At 49.5% G+C, this 18,754-nt stretch overlaps 1 protein-coding gene across 4 annotated transcripts in view; it reads left to right on the top strand.

The window, feature by feature from the left end:
- The window catches only part of UBA6 (ubiquitin like modifier activating enzyme 6), a 1,111,768-nt gene extending 1,093,223 nt beyond the window's left edge, over positions 1 to 18,545 (top strand). For 3 of the 4 annotated variants that reach the window (XM_078676253.1, XM_078676254.1, XM_078676252.1), the window contains exon 33: positions 17,848 to 18,545. In XM_078676253.1, coding sequence (XP_078532379.1) covers positions 17,848 to 17,983 — 136 coding nt within the window. In that variant the 3' untranslated portion in view covers positions 17,984 to 18,545. The remainder of the gene's footprint in view (positions 1 to 17,847) is intronic. The other variant, XM_078676255.1, reaches the window with a different exon arrangement.
- Positions 18,546 to 18,754: the final 209 nt, after the last annotated feature.

Genomic DNA, 18,754 nt, shown 5'->3' with positions numbered 1-18,754 from the left:
ACTGTGAGTCTAGACACTAGGAGAGTCAAGCTACCCTTGAGCACCGAAATGCTCTTGTTACCTCACCCACGGGCTGCGGGTGCATAGGTGCGAAGTTGTCGGGTTTCTGCGTTGAAGTCTATGGAGCCTGAAAGAAAAGATGCTGCAGGTGACCAGGAGGAAGATGTCCGGTGTGATCCAAGGGTGGATCAGAGATGCTGAAGACCTGAAAGCAGAGGGGACAATGTTCAATGTCACTAGTCAGTGACTGGAGTGGAACCAGGAAGGAACCAGATGTCGTCGTCGCGATCAGGTGAAGAGTGGACGCTTGTCTCTGCAGCCACGTGGACCAGGAGGTGTCTTCGACGACCAGGATGGAGGCACGAGCTGTCCCACGCAGGCTCTCGCTGTCGGCGGTGTCGGATCCGGATTTGGAATCAACAGGCCTTGGCAAAGGCAACCCGCGCGGTGAGTGGAAACGGCGTCTGGAGTGGACCAGGAGGGTCCAGGGTGCTCCTCTTTTGGAAGGGAGCAAGGGCCAGTCTGGAGCAACCAGACCAGCAGTGTAGTTTTCAAAGTTCGTCGTCTAGGAGGTCACTAGCCAGCCGGCAAGTGACCAGACAACGCGTCGAGCAGCAAACAAGCAGAAGGGCCCCACGCAGATCTCGTGGAACCTGGAGGGCTGATCTTCTGTGCAGGGGCTGCTCGGGGCTGGGGCTTCTCAATCCCCAAAGCACTTGGTCGAGTTTACCTCGGGAGTCGTGCTGGAAGCGAAGTGCAGTTTCTCCAAGATGGCCGGTTCCACGTGTCTTGTCGCACCCACGGATCTCAGCTGTGCTGCAGATGTGAGTTGAGGTCGGAGATGTCTGGGAATCCGGGTCTCGTCGGGCTCTGAAGTCTGGATCCTCGAGGGAAGACGACAAAGTGAAGCCGCTGGACGCTTGATGGTGCCTGCAGTTGCAGGGTGGACACGCCTTGCCCACAAGGGAGATTCTTCAGTCTTCTGTGAAGCAGAACGTCGAAGTCCAGAGTTTCTTCTTGTAAAGTTGTTCAGGATAATCTCATTTGGAATGGGACCAGCTCCTACCTTTATTCTCCTAAAGGGGACTGCACTAGTGACTAGGTCCCTCCCATGGGTGGGACGAGGAAGGGGGCTGGTTACACCCCCTATCCTTTGTCCGGTTTTCGCGCCAGAGCTGGGGCAGGGATGGCCCAGCAACTGGTTTGAACCGGTGTATGCACAGGGCACCTTGTGTGCCCTAGGCATGTCTCATTCCTTTCAAGCCTGTCCTACCCAATAAACAATATCCTGTCTGGGATGGTGCTAGCACCTCCCAAGGCAGGAAACCCTTTGTCCAAGCCTCCCTCGCTGGAAGGACTCCCAGCAGCAGGAGATCAGACTTGTGTCTGTGGTGGCAGCATCCATTTTGTGATGCCAAGGCTCGAGTGAACTTTAACCGGGGTTCACAGTTACATACATGTCGTGTCCCTCTAGAAGGGTGGAATGCTACCCCCGTCACCAGAATTGGCGAGGGGGTAGTATTCCAATTCGTATGACACCTTACTCGACATGTTTTGATAATGTTATACCAGAGTTAGCATTCAACCGCGAGGATTATAATGCACTTAAGAGTATATGGTATAGCGTTATCATGGAACAGCTATTAGGACTTGGTTCCGCAAGCTGCAGACGGGCTCAGCTCATGCCAGAGCACCATCTCACATAATTCCAAGCACTCTGCCTTCAGGATTGATAAGGCCTGCCATAGGAGTGACTGATAGGGATATATGTGTCCATTTTGGGGTTAGATATAGGTAACTATATCTACAGCAAAGGGTGATTACACCACCTTGCCCCAGCTGTATTAGCAGCCAGTTGTGTCAGTTTAGATGGCCAGCCAGGGGTGGCATAATACATGCTTCAGCCCCTGGTAGGCCCTGGGTACACCTATGCCCTGGGTACCTAAGGTACACTGTACAGGGACTGATAAGGTGGTCCAGTACCAATTGGTAAATGCACCTAAAGTACATGGATGTCAATTTAGAGAGAGAACAGCTAGGCTGTGGGTCTGATTAGCAGGCCCACAGCCAGGGAAAGTCGTAAACCAGTAAAGCAAAAAGCAAAAATCTGGGGTGACTATAGGATTACAGACCCCACTCTCCTACAGACCTTCTGTCGCAGCAATAGGGGACGGTCCTCCACCAGAACTTGTCCAGTCTCCACCTACATGCGTGGAGATTGAGCGGCGACAGTTGAGGCCATTTGACTTGCCTCCTGAAGTCTGTGATGTGATTCGGGCAGCCAGGCGTCCCTCCACAAAATCGGTATACACCTGCAGTTGGAACAAATTTGTGGCATGGTGCACAGCAAAGGCTGTGGATCCACTTTCTGCCCCCATTTCAGAGGTTCTCCTCTTCCTTCTTTTGCCCCGCAGGGCTCTGCTCTGGGCACTATCAAGGGCCAGGTCTTGGCCATTTCCGCCTTCTTGAGGCTTCCTGATCAGCCTTCTCTTTTCAAGTCCCCTGTTGTAAATAGATACTTGAAAGGCATCACCCACATGTTCCCTTCAGTTCCCTTCGTGATGCCTCAGTGGGACTTGAACCTTGTACTAACTTATCTGATGTGCGCTCCATTCGAGCCACTGCACAACTGTCCTCTTCGTCTTCTGACTCTTAAAACTGTTTTTATGGTGGCCATTACCTCTGCCAGGAGAGTGAGTGAGCTCCAGGCTCTGTCTTCTAAGCCTCCTTTCCTCTCTATCCATCCGGACAAAGTTGTTTTGAGAACTCTTTCTTCTTTCCTGCTCAAGGTGGTTATAGCCTTTCATATCGGGCAGTCCATCACCTAACCCACCTTCTTTCCACCTCCGCATCCCTCGAAAGAGGAAGAGAGGCTCCACCGTCTGGATTCAAAACGTGCGCTCTCCTTTTATCTAGACCGCACACGCCAGTTCCGGGCGGATGACCAGCTCTTTCTTGGTTACGTGGGCGCTAAGAAGGGACGGGCGGTGCACAAACGGACCATCTCTCGGTGGGTCGTTTTGTGCATCAAGGTCTGTTACTCCTTGGCGAAAAAGGAGCCTCCTGTTGGGCTGCGGGCCCATTCCACTCGGGGCACGGCGGCTACTACTGCCCTGGGTCGCGAATCCCCTTTCTGGACATCTGTCAGGCAGCTACGTGGGCCTCGCTGCACACGTTTCCTAAGCACTACTGCCTGGACAGCCAAGTCCGGAGAGATGGCTTTTTTCGGCCGTTCCGTTCTCCAGGACTTTCTTGTGTGATCTTGGTTCGCAGACCCACCACCGGGGTTGGTATTGCTGGGGTATCTATTCTAAGGTAAGGAATCTAACACTAATCTGTTTCTTTCAGATGCACAAGTTACTTACCTTTGGTAACAATATATCTGTAAGAAACAGTAGTTAGTGTTAGATTCCTTACTGCCCCACCCATCCTCCCCGTTCTGCGAACCGATATCTAGGGTTAAGGTAGCTCCCTTTGAAGGCCCTAGTTTCATAGCACCAGTGTTGGTTTCTTGCATGGCTCTGCGTTCCTGGCGCGGAAAGCTATGTACAGAACTGACGTCAGCGCGCGAGGGCGGCCTCTATGTACTCCAACGTCATTCCGGCAATCACGACGGACGTGGAGCCGCAGACAACGCCTACCGACGCGAAAGGGTAATGCTGACGAAAACTTTCCGGATCCAGTCTGACGCCTGGGGATATTCTAAGGTAAGGAATCTAACACTAACTACTGTTTCGTACAGATATATTGTTACCGAAGGTAAGTAACTTGTGCGCTAGGTGGCGTATGCGGTCTCTGCAGTGGGACCTGAAGTTCCAGTGGGCACAGTATCAGGGGAATCTGTCCGATTGAGTTCAGGCCTCGGAGGGCACTGCACAACAATTGCAGTGGTGGCTAACGAACCAGGATTGGGTCAACGGCGGATCCCTCTCCCTTCTCCAACCAGAGTTCACAGTCTTAATGGATGCGTCACTTTTGGGGTGAGGCGGCCACATGGGAGAGGTGGAGATCAGAGGGCTCTGGTTTCTGGCGGAGTCCGGGCTCCAAATCAACCTTCTGGAGCTGCGGGCGACCCGGCTTACACTTAAAGCCTTTCTTCCCTCTGTCCGGGGAAGAGTGGTGTAGGTGTTCACGGACAAAACCACCTCCATGTGGTACTGCAACAAACAGGGCGGGGTGGGGTGAGGACGCTATGTCAAGAGGCTCTCCGTCTCTGGACATGGCTGGAACATCAGGGCACATCTCTGGTGGTGCAACACCTGGCAGGTTCACTCAATGCCAGGGCAGAGAAACTCAGCCGCAGGTGCATGATGGATCACGAATGGCGTCTTCACTCGGAGGTGGTGCAAGGTCTCTTTCAGCAGTGGGGAGAGCCTTGGTTAGAACTATTCGCCACCGAAGAGAATGCGCAATGTCAGCAGTTCTGCGCATTGGAATTTCAAAGGCGGAACTCGCTAGGCGATGCTTTTCGTCACAAGTGGAGTTGCGGTCTTCTATACGCCTTTCCACCTATACAACTTCTGCCCAGAGTGCTGAAGAAGATCAAGCATGACCATACCCAAGTCATTCTTTTGGCTCCGGATTGGGCACGAAGAGTCTGGTATCCCGAGCTATTACACATGGCCATCGAGCCTCCGATCCTACTGCTTCTTCGGGAGGATCTTCTGTTGCAGCAACTGGGGACGGTCCTCCACCCGAACCTGTTCAGCTTCCACCTCCTTGCGTGGAGTTTGAGCGGTGAGAGTTGGTGGACTTCGACCTTCCTCCCAAAGTCTATGATGTTATCTTGGCAGCCAGGCGTCCCTTGACTAAGACGGTATACGCCTGCAGATGGAACAAATTAGTGGCATGGTCCACAGCAAAGGCCGTGGATCCCCTTTCTGCCCCTCTTTCTGAGGTTCTCTTGTTCCTCCTGTCTTTGGCCCAGCAGGGCTCTGCTCTGAGCACTCTGAAGGGCTACCTCTCAGCCATTTCAGCCTTTCTTAGGCTTCCTGATCAGACTTCTCTTTTCAAGTCTCCTGTTGTAAATCGCTTCCATATGGGCATTACTCATCTTTCTCCTCCTGTTCCCTTCGTAATGCCTCAGTGGGACTTGAACTTGGTTATTACTTACCTTATGTGCACTCCTTTTGAGCCGCTTCATAACTGTCCTCAAAGACTTCTTATTTTAAAGACCGCCTTTCTGGTTGCCATCACTTCTGCTCGCAGGTTGAGTGAGCGCCAGGTTTTTTCTTCGAAACCTCCTTTTCTGGCGGTTCATTCGGACAAGGTCGTCCTAAGAACCAGGCCATCCATTCTTCCTAAAGGGGTTATTTCTTTCCACATTGGTCAAACAATCACTTTGCCCACCTTCTTTCCGCCTCCCCATCCTTCTAAGGAGGAAGTGAAGCTCCACCGTCTGGATCCAAAACATGCACTTTCGTTTTATTTGGATCGCACCAAACAATTCCAGGTGTATAACCATCTCTTTGTCGGCTACGTGGGTGCCAAAAAAGGTCAGGCCGTGCACAAACGGACCATCTCTAGGTGGGTTGTTTTGTGCATCAAAGCTTGCTATTCCTTGGCAAAGAAGGAGCCTCCAGTGGGGCTGCGTGCCCATTCCACCAGGGCGACGGCAGCTACTATCTGCTTTTTGACGTGGTGTTCCTCTCAATGACATCTGTCACACAGCTACATGGGTATCTCTGCACACATGTACAAACCACTACTGCCTGGACAGCCAAGTCCGGAAGGACAGCTTCTTTGGCCGTTCTGTTCTCCAGGATTTTCTGGTGTGAACTTGGTTCGCAGACCCTCCTCCGGGGTTGGTATTGCTGGGGTATCTATTCTAAGGCAAGGAATCTATAACTAATTGTCTATTTCAGATGAACAAGTAACTTACCTTTGGTAACGATATATCTGTAAGAGACATAGATTAGTTATAGATTCCTTAACGCCCCACCCATCCTCCCCGTTCTGCAAACTGACTTCTAGGGTTAAGGACTTCCTTTCAGGGCCCAAGTTTTGTGCACCACTGGTCAGTGTTTTGCATGGCTCTGCGCTTCTGGCTTGGAATGTTATGTATAAGAACGGACGTCAGCGCGCGAGTGCGGCATCTAAGTAGCTGCCGCAACGTCATCCCAATAACTAAACACCACTGGGTATGGGATCCCAAGCAGCAAGGCCAAACCCTGCCTTTATATGTACTAAAAAAAAAGTTGCCAATGCTGCTAATATTCAAAAATCAATTATTTGTCTCCCTCACACACGAATAGAACACTATGTGAGAAGTATCTGATTTTTTTAATCAATCCTTTTGATTTTTATTTTATTTCAAATTTTCATTGTTTCATTTACTTTTTATACATTTTATACATTCCAAGGAAACATTTCAAAAAGACATAACATAAACAAACATTTAATCATTGTTGTATCACATCTCCTTCATATCATTCATACACACTATCACTAAAGATCTTTGTCATACATACTCAACACACACTCACACTCCTAACACTCTAATATCAAAAGCTTTTTTTATACAGATTATATAAAAAAAATTAAGGAAACCATAGAATCTAATTTCAAAGCGTAAATCACTATAATACAAGTATCATTTGATTTTCTTATGGTTTCGACATAACAAGGTCTACGCGTTTCGAACTCTCTTTAAAGCGGAGTTCTCATCAGGACCATAGACTGTAAATGAAAAAAGAGAGGGGAGACCCTTATTAGTTGTTTGTTTGTTTCTAAAGTGAAGACTGGTATAGGCTCAACAGCCACCTCTCTACCTCTTCCCTCTCTAGTCGTCAGACAAATTTGAAATCCTTAAATCACCAACAACCGCGAAGCGGTACCACCTAAATGGTAAATAAACATATTGGTGTTCTTTCTATAGTTACCGCATGCATCAGTGCTCAAACTGCATCAAAAACAATCACTCACTGCTTTCTTGTGGTTGGACGCCTCTCTTTACTCTGCTTAAGAGAACAGGCGTTATATTTAATTAAATCGACCTGGTCACTACGCTGATTAGTATTTGGTCTATTGGAAGAATAACTGGGTGTCTTACCTATTTTGTTGTTCTTTTTGTCCACACGTGAATTGCGGAGGGGACGGGGGGGATTTTTATTTACTTGAACAGAGCCCGCGATGAGCCTGGAAGGTGGAAAAGTGCATTTTAGTTGGGGTGACGCGCTATCCATAGCATTATATGGCAGATATTTTCTCAACTAGTGTTGTTCAATAGTGCTCACCTTTCCTTCGTTCCGTTTTCCGATTCAATCAGGATCCGGTCTCTCAGTCTCAAGCATTCTGTATTCTTCTGCGTATGTTTCCGTGTTTTTATCCGTGTCACATGGTTTCCATCTTAAAGTGGCCAGAATTCCTGTGTATCGCACTGTTTTTTTGTGTTTAGCCGGCATTGTTTAAAACATTGGATGCTGAATACCTTATCTTGGGTTCACATTTCGGTGATTGTGTAGGGTGTCTATACAGATACTTTAAAAGTTGGCGATTTCTTCTTTACATTTCGTTCCGGGGGGCCATCTTGCATTGGGGAACTCGTTCACAAGGTTGTGAACTATACTGTAGGTTCATTGGCTGCCATGTTTCAGCGATGTCAAGAGAACATTTTAAGATCACAATCCTGATCATCCTTACAATTTGTACATTTCGGACAGTTAATTTAGTCCCTCGAAGGCTGAATTAAATTTCACAATCATCATTGCTTCTTTTCGTGCAAGTTATGCTTCCAAATCCCCACCTCTTAAGTCCTGTTCAACTTTAGCAATAACTGTCCATCGCAGTTCATTATCTCCATGATTTCTTATTTGCCAGTGATTCACCAATGGAGCATTGGGGACTTTTCGTTTTAGTCGCGATCTATGTTGTTGAATTCTTGTACGAATCTCTTGATTCGTTTTGCCGATATAAAGCAAATTACATGGGCACTTAATCCCATATATCATGTACCGTGATTTGCAATTTGTAAAAGTATAGTGTTTCCACGTTATTTCGTTGTATTTGAAAGTAGACCCTTCTTCAGTGGAATCACAACAGTTGCATCCACCAAATTTGTGGTGGACCATGACAGGAGGTAATGCAATCATGGTCCTTAAAGTTGATTGTGTTTTTATAGGTAATGCTGCTCTCACCAACCTATTTGCTATACTTGATTCTTTCTTGAAAGCAAATAGGGGAGGTTTCTTTAATTCTTCGCATAGATTTGTCACCAAATGCCAGTTGTTGTTCACCACCTTTTTTAGCATGTTGGAATTTGGGTATTAACGTGGAAACACTATACTTTTACAAATTGCAAATCACGGTACGTGATATATGGGATTAAGTGCCCATGTAATTTGCTTTATATCGGCAAAACGAATCAAGAGATTCGTACAAGAATTCAACAACATAGATCGCGACTAAAACGAAAAGTCCCGAATGCTCCATTGGTGAATCACTGGCAAATAAGAAATCATGGAGATAATGAACTGCGATGGACAGTTATTGCTAAAGTTGAACAGGACTTAAGAGGTGGGGATTTGGAAGCATAACTTGCACGAAAAGAAGCAATGATGATTGTGAAATTTAATTCAGCCTTCGAGGGACTAAATTAACTGTCCGAAATGTACAAATTGTAAGGATGATCAGGATTGTGATCTTAAAATGTTCTCTTGACATCGCTGAAACATGGCAGCCAATGAACCTACAGTATAGTTCACAACCTTGTGAACGAGTTCCCCAATGCAAGATGGCCCCCCGGAACGAAATGTAAAGAAGAAATCGCCAACTTTTAAAGTATCTGTATAGACACCCTACACAATCACCGAAATGTGAACCCAAGATAAGGTATTCAGCATCCAATGTTTTAAACAATGCCGGCTAAACACAAAAAAACAGTGTGATACCCAGGAATCCTGGCCACTTTAAGATGGAAACCATGTGACACGGATAAAAACACGGAAACATACGCGGAAGAATACAGAATGCTTGAGACTGAGAGACCGGATCCTGATTGAATCGGAAAACGGAACGAACGAAAGGTGAGCACTATTGAACAACACTAGTTGAGAAAAGATCTGCCATATAATGCTATGGACAGCGCGTCGCCCCAACTAAAATGCACTTATCCACCTTCCAGGCTCATCGCTGTATAAGAAAATAAAAATCCCCCCCGTCCCCTCCGCAATTCGCGTGTGGACAAAAAGAACAACAAAATAGGTAAGACACCCAGTTATTCTTCCAATAGACCACAGACTAATCAGCGTAGTGACCAGGTCCGTTTAATTAAATATAATGCCTGTTCTCTTCCACAGAGTAAAGAGAGGCGTCCAACCACAAGAAAGCAGTGGGTGATTGTTTTTGATGCAGTTTGAGCACTGATGCATGCGGCAACTATAGAAAGAACATCAATATGTTCATTTACCATTTAGGTGGTCCCGCTTCGCGGTTGTTGGTGATTTAAGGATTTCAAATTTGTCTGACGACTAGAGAGGTAAGAGGTAGAGAGGTGGCTGTTGAGCCTATACCAGTCTTCACTTTAGAAACAAACAAACAACTAATAAGGTCTCCCCTCTCTTTTTTCATTTACAGTCTATGGTCCTGATGAGAACTCCGCATTAAAGAGAGTTCGAAACGCGTAGACCTTGTTATGTCGAAACCATAAGAAAATTAATGATACTTGTATTATAATGATTTACGCTTTGAAATTAGATTCTATGGTTTCCTTAAAAAATTGTATATAATCTGTATAAAAAAAAGCTTTTGATATTAGAGTTTTAGGAGTGTGAGTGTGTGTTGAGTATGTATGACAAAGATCTTTAGTGATATTGTGTATGAATGATATGAAGGGGATGTGATACAACAATGATTAAATGTTTGTTTATGCTATGTCTTTTTGAAATGTTTCCTTGGAATGTATAAAATGTATAAAAAGTAAATGAAACAATGAAAATTTGAAATAAAATAAAAATCAAAAGGATTGATTCTCAAAATCAGATACTTTTCACATAGTGTTATATTCGTGTGTGAGGGAGACAAATAATTGATTTTTGAATATTAGCAGCATTGGCAACTTTTTTTGTAGTACATTGCAACGTCATCCCGGCAAGCATGACGCCAACGTCGAACACAAAGCCGACCGATGCCACCTTCGATGCGCAGAGGTACTACTGACGAAAAAATTCTTTGGATCCTGTCTGACGCCTGGGGGTAATTCTAAGGGAAGAAATCTATAACTAATCTATGTCTCTTTTAGATATATGGTTACCAAAGGTAAGTAACTTGTTCTTTTGTCCTACTGAAGTTGATAAATGTAGTTATAATCGATCTATCTGTAAATCAAAGTGCAAAGCTCAGTTAAAGTAGAATCAATCAAACAACTCACTGAAGTTCTGGTCAGCAAAATACAAAGAATTAAATGGGAGAGTAATCAGACATGATTCGCCACCAGAGGTCAGTAAGGAGAGACCTCTCTTACATCCAAGCAGACCTCACTTTTCTGAACAAAGGATTTCATACATTTCCGACGGTTCTGCCTGGTTGCCGTAAATTCAACCAATCAGAATTAAGCACAGTGAAACAGCTGAAATTATAAACATTAAGAATATCTCTCATAATTTTCCAACATATAGCTTTTCACAAACACTACCTATACTGAAACAAATATTGTTGCATTGTATGTGCTTCAGCTAAAATTGCTAGGTGTAATCCTGATCTGAAAGAGACACGTTAGTATTAGATTCCTTACCTTAGAATATCCCCAGGCGTCAAACTGGATCCGGAAACTTTTGCGTAGCAGTACCCTTGCGCGTCGGTAGGCGTCGTCTGCGGCTCCGCGTCCGTCGTCAGCGTCGTGGGCGCCGAGATGATGTCGTCGGAGTACTTAGACGCCGCCTCCGCGTGCTGACGTCAGTTCTTCTTTTTTCTGCGCCAGCAGTGCAGATCTGGAAAAAGCAGTAACCCTATTAATTTTTTGACTAACTTTTTTGATGGTTTTTTGATCGTTTCTCAAAGTCTTTCGACTCCGATTGGTGCCGTAGGGATGCCCGGCTTTAAGCACTGCGAGGATTGCGACCGCCTGATGTCGGTCACGGATCCTCACCGCCGGTGTTTAACTTGTCTCGGCGTCGATCACGACGACAAGGCCTGCTCCGACTGCCGGGCCCTCTCTTCGAAAGCCAGGCGGAAGCGGTCCCGCAGGCGACTCGAACTCCGGCAGTCGGTCCCGCGCCGCGAGAGGTCCCGGTCCCATGGGAGGTCGAGGGACAGGTCGCGGGCTCGGAGCCACCACAGCTCCGAGAGTAGGCCGCACTCCTCCGGGTCGAAGTCGTCGTCAGGTAAGAGGCACAAGAAGTCCAAGCGGCGTCATCGCTCTTGGGACTCCCCCCCGACGCTCACGCGATGCGGCCGGGGGTTTGGGTGACACCGCCCACGCGGCTCCGCCGGAGTCGCAGGCGCCGCATTCAGCTCCACACCCTCCGGTCCCTTGGCTAAACGCGACGCCGGAGGAGATCGAGCGCTTCCTCATGAGGAAACTCTCTCCTCCGACGGGCTCCGCGGCGCCTTCGGGCCCAGCGGACCCGTCTGGGACCCCTAGCGGGTCGGGGGGATCGGCCCCGACGCCGTCGGGTGCTACGGCCACGACGCCGCCGGCGCCTTCGGGCGTGGCGCCGCAGGTTCCCGCTATCCCGACGCCGCCGGCGCCTTCGGGCCCGGCGCCGAGGGGTTCAGTTGTTCCGGGGCCGCCGGCGCCTTCGGGCCCGGCGCCACAGGACGCCGCTGACCTCCTTCGGGTTCGGGTTCGTCGCCGGTGGACCTTACGACCTCCCCGGCGTCGGACCCTCAGGTGTCGCCTGCGGCGCCGTCCTCGGGCGGCGCCGTCCCCGGTTCCTCCTTCGTTCCTGTTCAGGCGCCGGGACGGCCCCGATGGGCGCCGCTCCAGACGTCGTTTGGGGAGTTTCACTTCTATGAACAGGCCCCATTAGTTGAGAACCCTGAGTTTCAGGAGATGGGTGCTGAAGAGGACTGGGAGGGGTCTGAGGACCCTCTGACCAGGGAGTGTCAGTCTCACGAGGACTGGGCAGGAGACCTTGGGGAGGCCAGTGGCCTGGACACCTCTCCAGACACTGGTTTTGTCTCCCCTCCTGCCGTGGCTTCGGAGGAGGGGGCAACCTACAGTGTGGTGCTGATGAGGGCTGCCAAGGCCTTGGGCCTTGAGCTCCCCGTCGCGGCCGTGAGGACTAATCTCCTCACTGAGGTCCTTAAACCGCAGTTTAAGGACCGAGCCTCGGCCGAGCCTCTGCTGCCCTTTAATGAGGCCTTGACCGACGTTCTTCTGGGCACTTGGTCCAAGCCCGCTACAGGTTCGTCCGTAGATAGGAACGTGGCCAGACGCCACCGCCCAGCCCCGGGCGACCCATGTTTCCTGTCCACCCACCCCACCCCCGAGAGCCTGGTCATCCAGGCCTCCAATTCCCAGACCGCGTTCCCGTCGGCCCCGCCGGACAGGGAATCCAAGAGGTATGAGCAGTATGGTAAAAAGATTTTCTCATCCCTTGGTCTGGGTCTGCGGTCTTCCAACACCGCATGCCTCTTGGGCCGTTACACCCACTCTGTGGGATACGGTTGCGGAAGTGCTGCCAGAGTGTCCGTTGGAGGTACGGGCCAAACTCGGCCAAGCCCTTGTGGAGGGCCGGGATGCAACCAAATATTCCATTAGGTGTGGGCGGGATACCACCGACTCGCTAGGTAGAGCGATGGCAACGACGGTGGCGGTCAGACGCCACGCCTGGCTGAGGTCCGCCAACTTTTCGGCAGATGTCCAGAACACACTCATGGACATGCCGTTCGATGGCCGTCGCCTCTTTGGCGACAAAGCAGACCATGCGCTTGAGCGCTTTAAGGACTCCAGGGCTAATGCCAAGTCCTTGGGCCTCTCGGCCCCGCGCCAGCAATCGGCTGCTTTTCACTCCTTTCGTGGCCACGGAAGGGGTGCGCCCACACGTGCCGCCAGCCACGCTCCGCAGGGCAATACCCAACGCGGTGGCGGCCGTGGGAACCGCCGTCCGGGCGGTCGGGGGCAACGGCGAGGTCAGTCCACACCTTCCCCCGCAGCATCCGCCTCAAAGCCCTCCTAGTCCATGCTTTCAGGCCCATGTGACGCCAGTGGGGGGCAGGGTTCGCCATCACCACCTCCACTGGCGCACTGTTACATCGGACAGGTGGGTGCTGCAGATCGGCCGAAGGGGCTACTCCCTCCCCTTCGAGGCGACTCCTCCAGCCATGCCACCGCAGAACCACCGTGTATCGGGGGATCATTTGCGACTTCTGCAGGAGGAAGTTACGGCCCTCTTGGCCAAGGGAGCCATCGAGCGCGTTCCTGGGCCAGAAGTAGGGTGTGGTTGTTACTCCCACTATTTTCTGGTACCCAAGAAGGGCAAAGGGGGCCTACGCCCTATCTTGGATCTACGGAACGTCAACGGCTTCCTCCGGAAGGAGAAGTTCAAAATGCTGACACTGGCTCAGGTCTTAGCTGCCCTGGACCCGGGAGACTGGTTGGTAGCGTTGGACTTGCAGGACGCTTATTTCCACATAACCGTCCTGCCTGCCCACCGGCGCTACCTGCGGTTCATGGTTGGCCACGAGCACTTTCAGTTTACCGTGCTCCCCTTCGGCCTTACCAGCGCCCCACGGGTGTTCACGAAGGTGATGGCGGTGGTCGCAGCTCATCTGCGCAGGTTAGGGGTTTCAGTCTTCCCCTACCTCAACGACTGGTTGTTGAAGGCGGGCTCGCCCCAGACGGTCGTCAGCCACCTCCAGACTACGGCAGACCTCCTGCACCAGCTGGGGTTCTCCATCAATGTGCCAAAGTCACACCTGTGCCCCTCTCAGAAGCTCCTCTTCATCGGAGCAGTTCTGGACTCGGCGCGGTTTCGGGTTTATCCACTCGAACAGCGGGTCCGGGATATTCAGGCTCTGATTCCCATCTTTCAGCCGTTATCCCGGGTCTCGGTCAGGTTGACGCTGCGGCTTCTGGGGCTGATGGCCTCCTGCATCCTACTGGTGCATCACGCCAGGTGGCGGATGCGGGCTCTGCAGTGGGACCTGAAGTTTCAGTGGGCCCAGCATCAGGGCAACCTATCCGACCACGTCCTGATCTCGGTGGGCACTGCGAGACAGCTGCAGTGGTGGCTCACGGACCGCGATTGGGTCAGCGGCAGATCCCTCTCCCTTCCCCAAACGGAGCACGTAGTTGTGACGGACGCGTTCCTCCAGGGCTGGGAAGGCCACATGGGAGAGGCGGAGATCAGAGGCCTCTGGTCTCCGGCGGAGGCCCGGCTCCACATCAACCTGTTGGAGCTCCGGGCGATTCGTCTGGCACTGAAGGCATTCCTCCCCTCTGTCCGGGGGAGTGTAGTGCAGGTGTTCACGGACAACACCACCGCCATGTGGTACTGCAACAAACAGGGCAGGGTGGGGTCGTGGACCCTTTGCCAGGAGGCTCTTCGCCTTTGGCAATGGCTGGAACGCCAGGGCGTGACCCTGGTGGCTCAACACCTGGCAGGTTCTCTGAACGCCAGGGCGGACGAGCTCAGCCGTCGGTGCATGATGGATCACGAATGGCGTCTGAACTCGGACGTGGCGCAAGGCCTCTTTCAACGATGGGGAGAGCCTTGGTTAGATCTATTCGCCACCGAAGAGAACACGCAATGTCATCTGTTCTGCGCGTTGGAATTTCCAAGGCGGCACTCGCTCGGAGACGATTTTCGTCGCGAGTGGAGTTGCGGTCTGTTGTACGCCTTTCCACCTATACCACTTCTGCCCAGAGTGCTGAAGAAGATCAAGCGCGACCGGGCCCAAGTCATCCTTGTGGCTCCGGACTGGGCGAGAAGGTACTGGTATCCAGAGCTACTCAGTCTGTCAGTCGATCCCCTGGTTCGTCTGCCTCTTCAGGAGGACCTCCTGTCGCAGCAGCAGGGGACGGTCCTCCACCCGAACCTGTCCAGTCTCCACCTCCATGCTTGGAGATTGAGCGGTGACAGTTGAGGCCATTTGACTTGCCTCCTGAAGTTTGTAACATCATTCTGGCAGCCAGGCGTCCCTCCACGAAGTCGATATACGCCTGCAGGTGGAACAGATTTGTGGCATGGTGCACAGCAAAGACTGTGGATCCCCTCAATGCCCCTCTTTCTGAGGTTCTTCTCTTCCTTCTTTCTCTTGCCCAGCAGGGCTCTGCTCTGGGCACTATCAAGGGCTACCTTTCTGCCCGGTCAGCCTTTCTCAGGCTGCCTGATCAACCTTCTTTATTCAAGTCCCCTATTGTAAATAGATTTCTTAAGGGCATCACACACATGTTTCCTCCTGTTCTGTTTGTGATGCCTCAGTGGGACTTGAACCTGGTTCTTACGTTTCTGATGTGCGCTCCCTTTGAGCCACTTCACAACTGTCCTCTTCGCCTTCTGACTTTGAAGACTGCTTTCCTGGTTGCCATCACCTCTGCCAGGAGAGTGAGTGAGCTCCAGGCCCTTTCTTGTACTCCGCCTTTCCTTTCTGTCCATCCGGACAAAGTGGTGCTGCGTACCAAACCTTCTTTCCTGCCCAAGGTTGTCACGGCCTTCCACATCGGGCAGTCTATCACCTTGCCAACCTTCTTCCCGCCACCGCATCCCTCTAATGAGGAAGAGCGGCTCCACCGTCTGGACCCAAAACGTGCGCTCTCATTCTACTTGGATCGCACACGCCATTTCCGGGTGGATGACCAACTCTTTGTTGGTTACGTGGGTGCTAAGAAGGGGAAAGCGGTGCACAAGAGGACCATCTCCCGGTGGATCATCCTGTGTATCCAGGCATGCTACTCCTTGGCTAGGAAGGAGCCCCCTGTTGGATTGCGGGCTCATTCTACCCGAGCAACGGCGGCTACCACTGCCCTGGGCAGGGGTGTGCCCTTACAAGACATCTGTCAGGCAGCTACGTGAGCATCGTTGCACATGTTTGCAAGACACTACTGCCTGGACAGCCAAGTCCGGAGGGATGGCTTCTTTGGCCGTTCCGTCCTCCAGGACTTTCTGGTGTGATTATTGGTTCGCAGACCCACCACCGGGGTTGGTATTGCTGGGGTATCTATTCTAAGGTAAGGAATCTAATACTAACGTGTCTCTTTCAGATGCACAAGTTACTACTTGTGTAAGGATATATCTGTAAGAGACATTAGTTAGTATTAGATTCCTTACCGACCCACCCATCCTCCCCGTTCTGCGAACCAATATCTAGGGTTAGGGTTGTCCCCTTTCAGGGCCCTAGTTTCATTGGCACCAGTGTTTTTGACATGGCTCTGCGTTTCTGGCGCGGAAAAGCTGTGTCTAAGAACTGACGTCAGCACGCGGAGGCGGCGTCTAAGTACTCCGACGACGTCATCACGGCGCCCACGACGCCGACGATGGACGCTGAGCCGCAGACGACGCCTACCGACGCGCAAGGGTACTGCTACGCAAAAGTTTCCGGATCCAGTCTGACGCCTGGGGATATTCTAAGGTAAGGAATACTAACTAATGTCTCTTACAGATATATCGTTACACAAGTAGTAACTTGTGCAATAGGAACTGTTGTAGTAAGATCGTTGTCTTTCCTTTGAAAAGAATATTCAAGATTATTCTACTGAGGAATGAAAAATACGAGTTTGTCCACGTGGTGCAGATCTCTTGCAAACAAACATCACAAACCAGATGAAGTATGAGGCCTAAAAGTTCTTTGCTAGACAGATTTCTGGTTTCATCAGTACAGTGTATTTAATGTCAGAAAGAAATGCGTTGTCGCTGCCAATCCCTCCCCAAGGGGGCAGCAGTTCGTACAATTTAGCAAAAGGAGAGCATGCGCTTGGTTAGTGTTGGCTGGTAATAGAAAAAAAATAACTGGTTTCTGGAGCAAATGCTAAATCAGTTGATTTTCAGTTATAAAGAACTCTCAAGTTAGACGCCAAGAGTAAGCAGATTAGCATATATGTAACTGATTCCACATGGGTCTTATTTGATTAGATCCATAAATACTTTCCCAATTAAATTGTAGGGCACATTTCAGGATACTTAGGCCCAGATGTAGGTAAAATAGATTTACCGATTTTTAATTACCGAATTTTACCGATTCGGTAATTAAAAATCGGTAAATCTAAGGGGTGGATATGTAGGTATTCCAGATGTGCTGGAATACCGATTCTGAAGATTTCGGTATTTACCGATTCGGTAAATACCGAATCGGTAATGCCCATTCATTCCTATGGGCTTTGAAGCCCATAGGAATGAATGGGCATTACCGATTCGGTATTTACCAAATCGGTAAATACTGATTTACACAAGGGTGCAGGAGGTGTCACTTTGACACCCTCTGGCACCCCCAAAACAGGCTCGGGTGCCATGTGGCAGGCATACATGCCCTAAGGGCAGGTCTGCCTGTCACATGGCATAGGTGTGCATGCACACATGTGCATGCACACCGGAATCGGTATTATACCATCAAATTGGATTTGATGGTAAAATACCGATTCTGTAAGGCCTCTGGGACTCTGAAGAGTCCCACCTACATCTCGGTGCCTCGGAATCGGTAAATTCACCGATTCGTTAAAATAATGCCCCCTACATACCTGTCACCCATATACCGGTCGGTAACGGCCGAAAATACCGATTTTCAGCCGTTACCGACCGACCTACATCTGGCCCTTAATTCCGTAAAGTTGCAAATTGGAGAAATGCTGCACAGCTGTTTGATGTCACTTATTTTCATGAGTCTAACGTTTTGTCTTTCCTTCATTGTTAATCGATAGGTATACATGTTATGATTTTCATAGTCATTCCTATTCTCCCCTTTTCTTTACAGGATGAACAAGCTTGTGAAACCTTCTGCAAACAGGAAATATATTGATCTGACTGTATCGTTTGCTCCTGAAACCGATGGCGATGAAGATTTAGCCGGGCCTCCTGTGAGATACTACTTTAGCCAAGAGAACAGTTAATGAAACGTGAACAGTTTTTCACTTAAGGGCCAATTGTTCTGCAAGAATTTTGCTAACTCCATTTGTTCAAATGTATGGTACTGATTTCCAAATAGTGATGCCTTAAATCAAAACAAGAAGTTGCTAATAATAAATTGCACTAATGAGCAGTATGACAGAATCTGAACGCGTAGCATCACTCGGTCCATCGGCATCCCTCTTTTTTATTAGCCATTAGTAAGTAACACAGAGTAGCACCTGCAGATAGAAAATGGCGGAGAGCAAAACAAGAGTTTGCTGCAGATGGCACCTGTATTATTTCCGCGGATACATTTCAACAATGAGTGGTCATGGAAAACTGATCAAAATTGCAGAACAGGAACATATTTAATACACGGGTAGTCACAACGCATTTTATTGTTTCGTTTATTTAACTCACTCTCAAGAACAGATTCTGAAGGGTTATTTAAGCCAAATGTGCCAGTGTTCCTTACTTCTTATTCTTTTTTTTTTTCTTTTTTCTTTTTTTTTTTTTTTAAATAAAAGCACTGATTATACAAGAATAAAGAGCAGCTATTTTAAATAAGTTTGTGCTTTGAGATTTTTGGATGAATGAAAATGTTGACTACATTTGGGAATTGCCCTTTTCCAAAAGAAGAAGTCGGATGGATTCCCTGCTTGTGTAAGTCCAGTCTTAAGAAGCAGTGGCAAAGCCAATGGGTCTCATCTTTGTGGTAGGGAAATAAAAATCCTATGACGTGGCTGGCTGCACCATTTTGTAGGCTTGCGAAA

Source organism: Lissotriton helveticus, chromosome 2_1 (genome assembly GCF_964261635.1).
Source record: "Lissotriton helveticus chromosome 2_1, aLisHel1.1, whole genome shotgun sequence".
Taxonomy (NCBI): Eukaryota; Metazoa; Chordata; class Amphibia; order Caudata; family Salamandridae; genus Lissotriton; species Lissotriton helveticus.
This window is presented reverse-complemented; position numbering and strand designations above follow the sequence as displayed.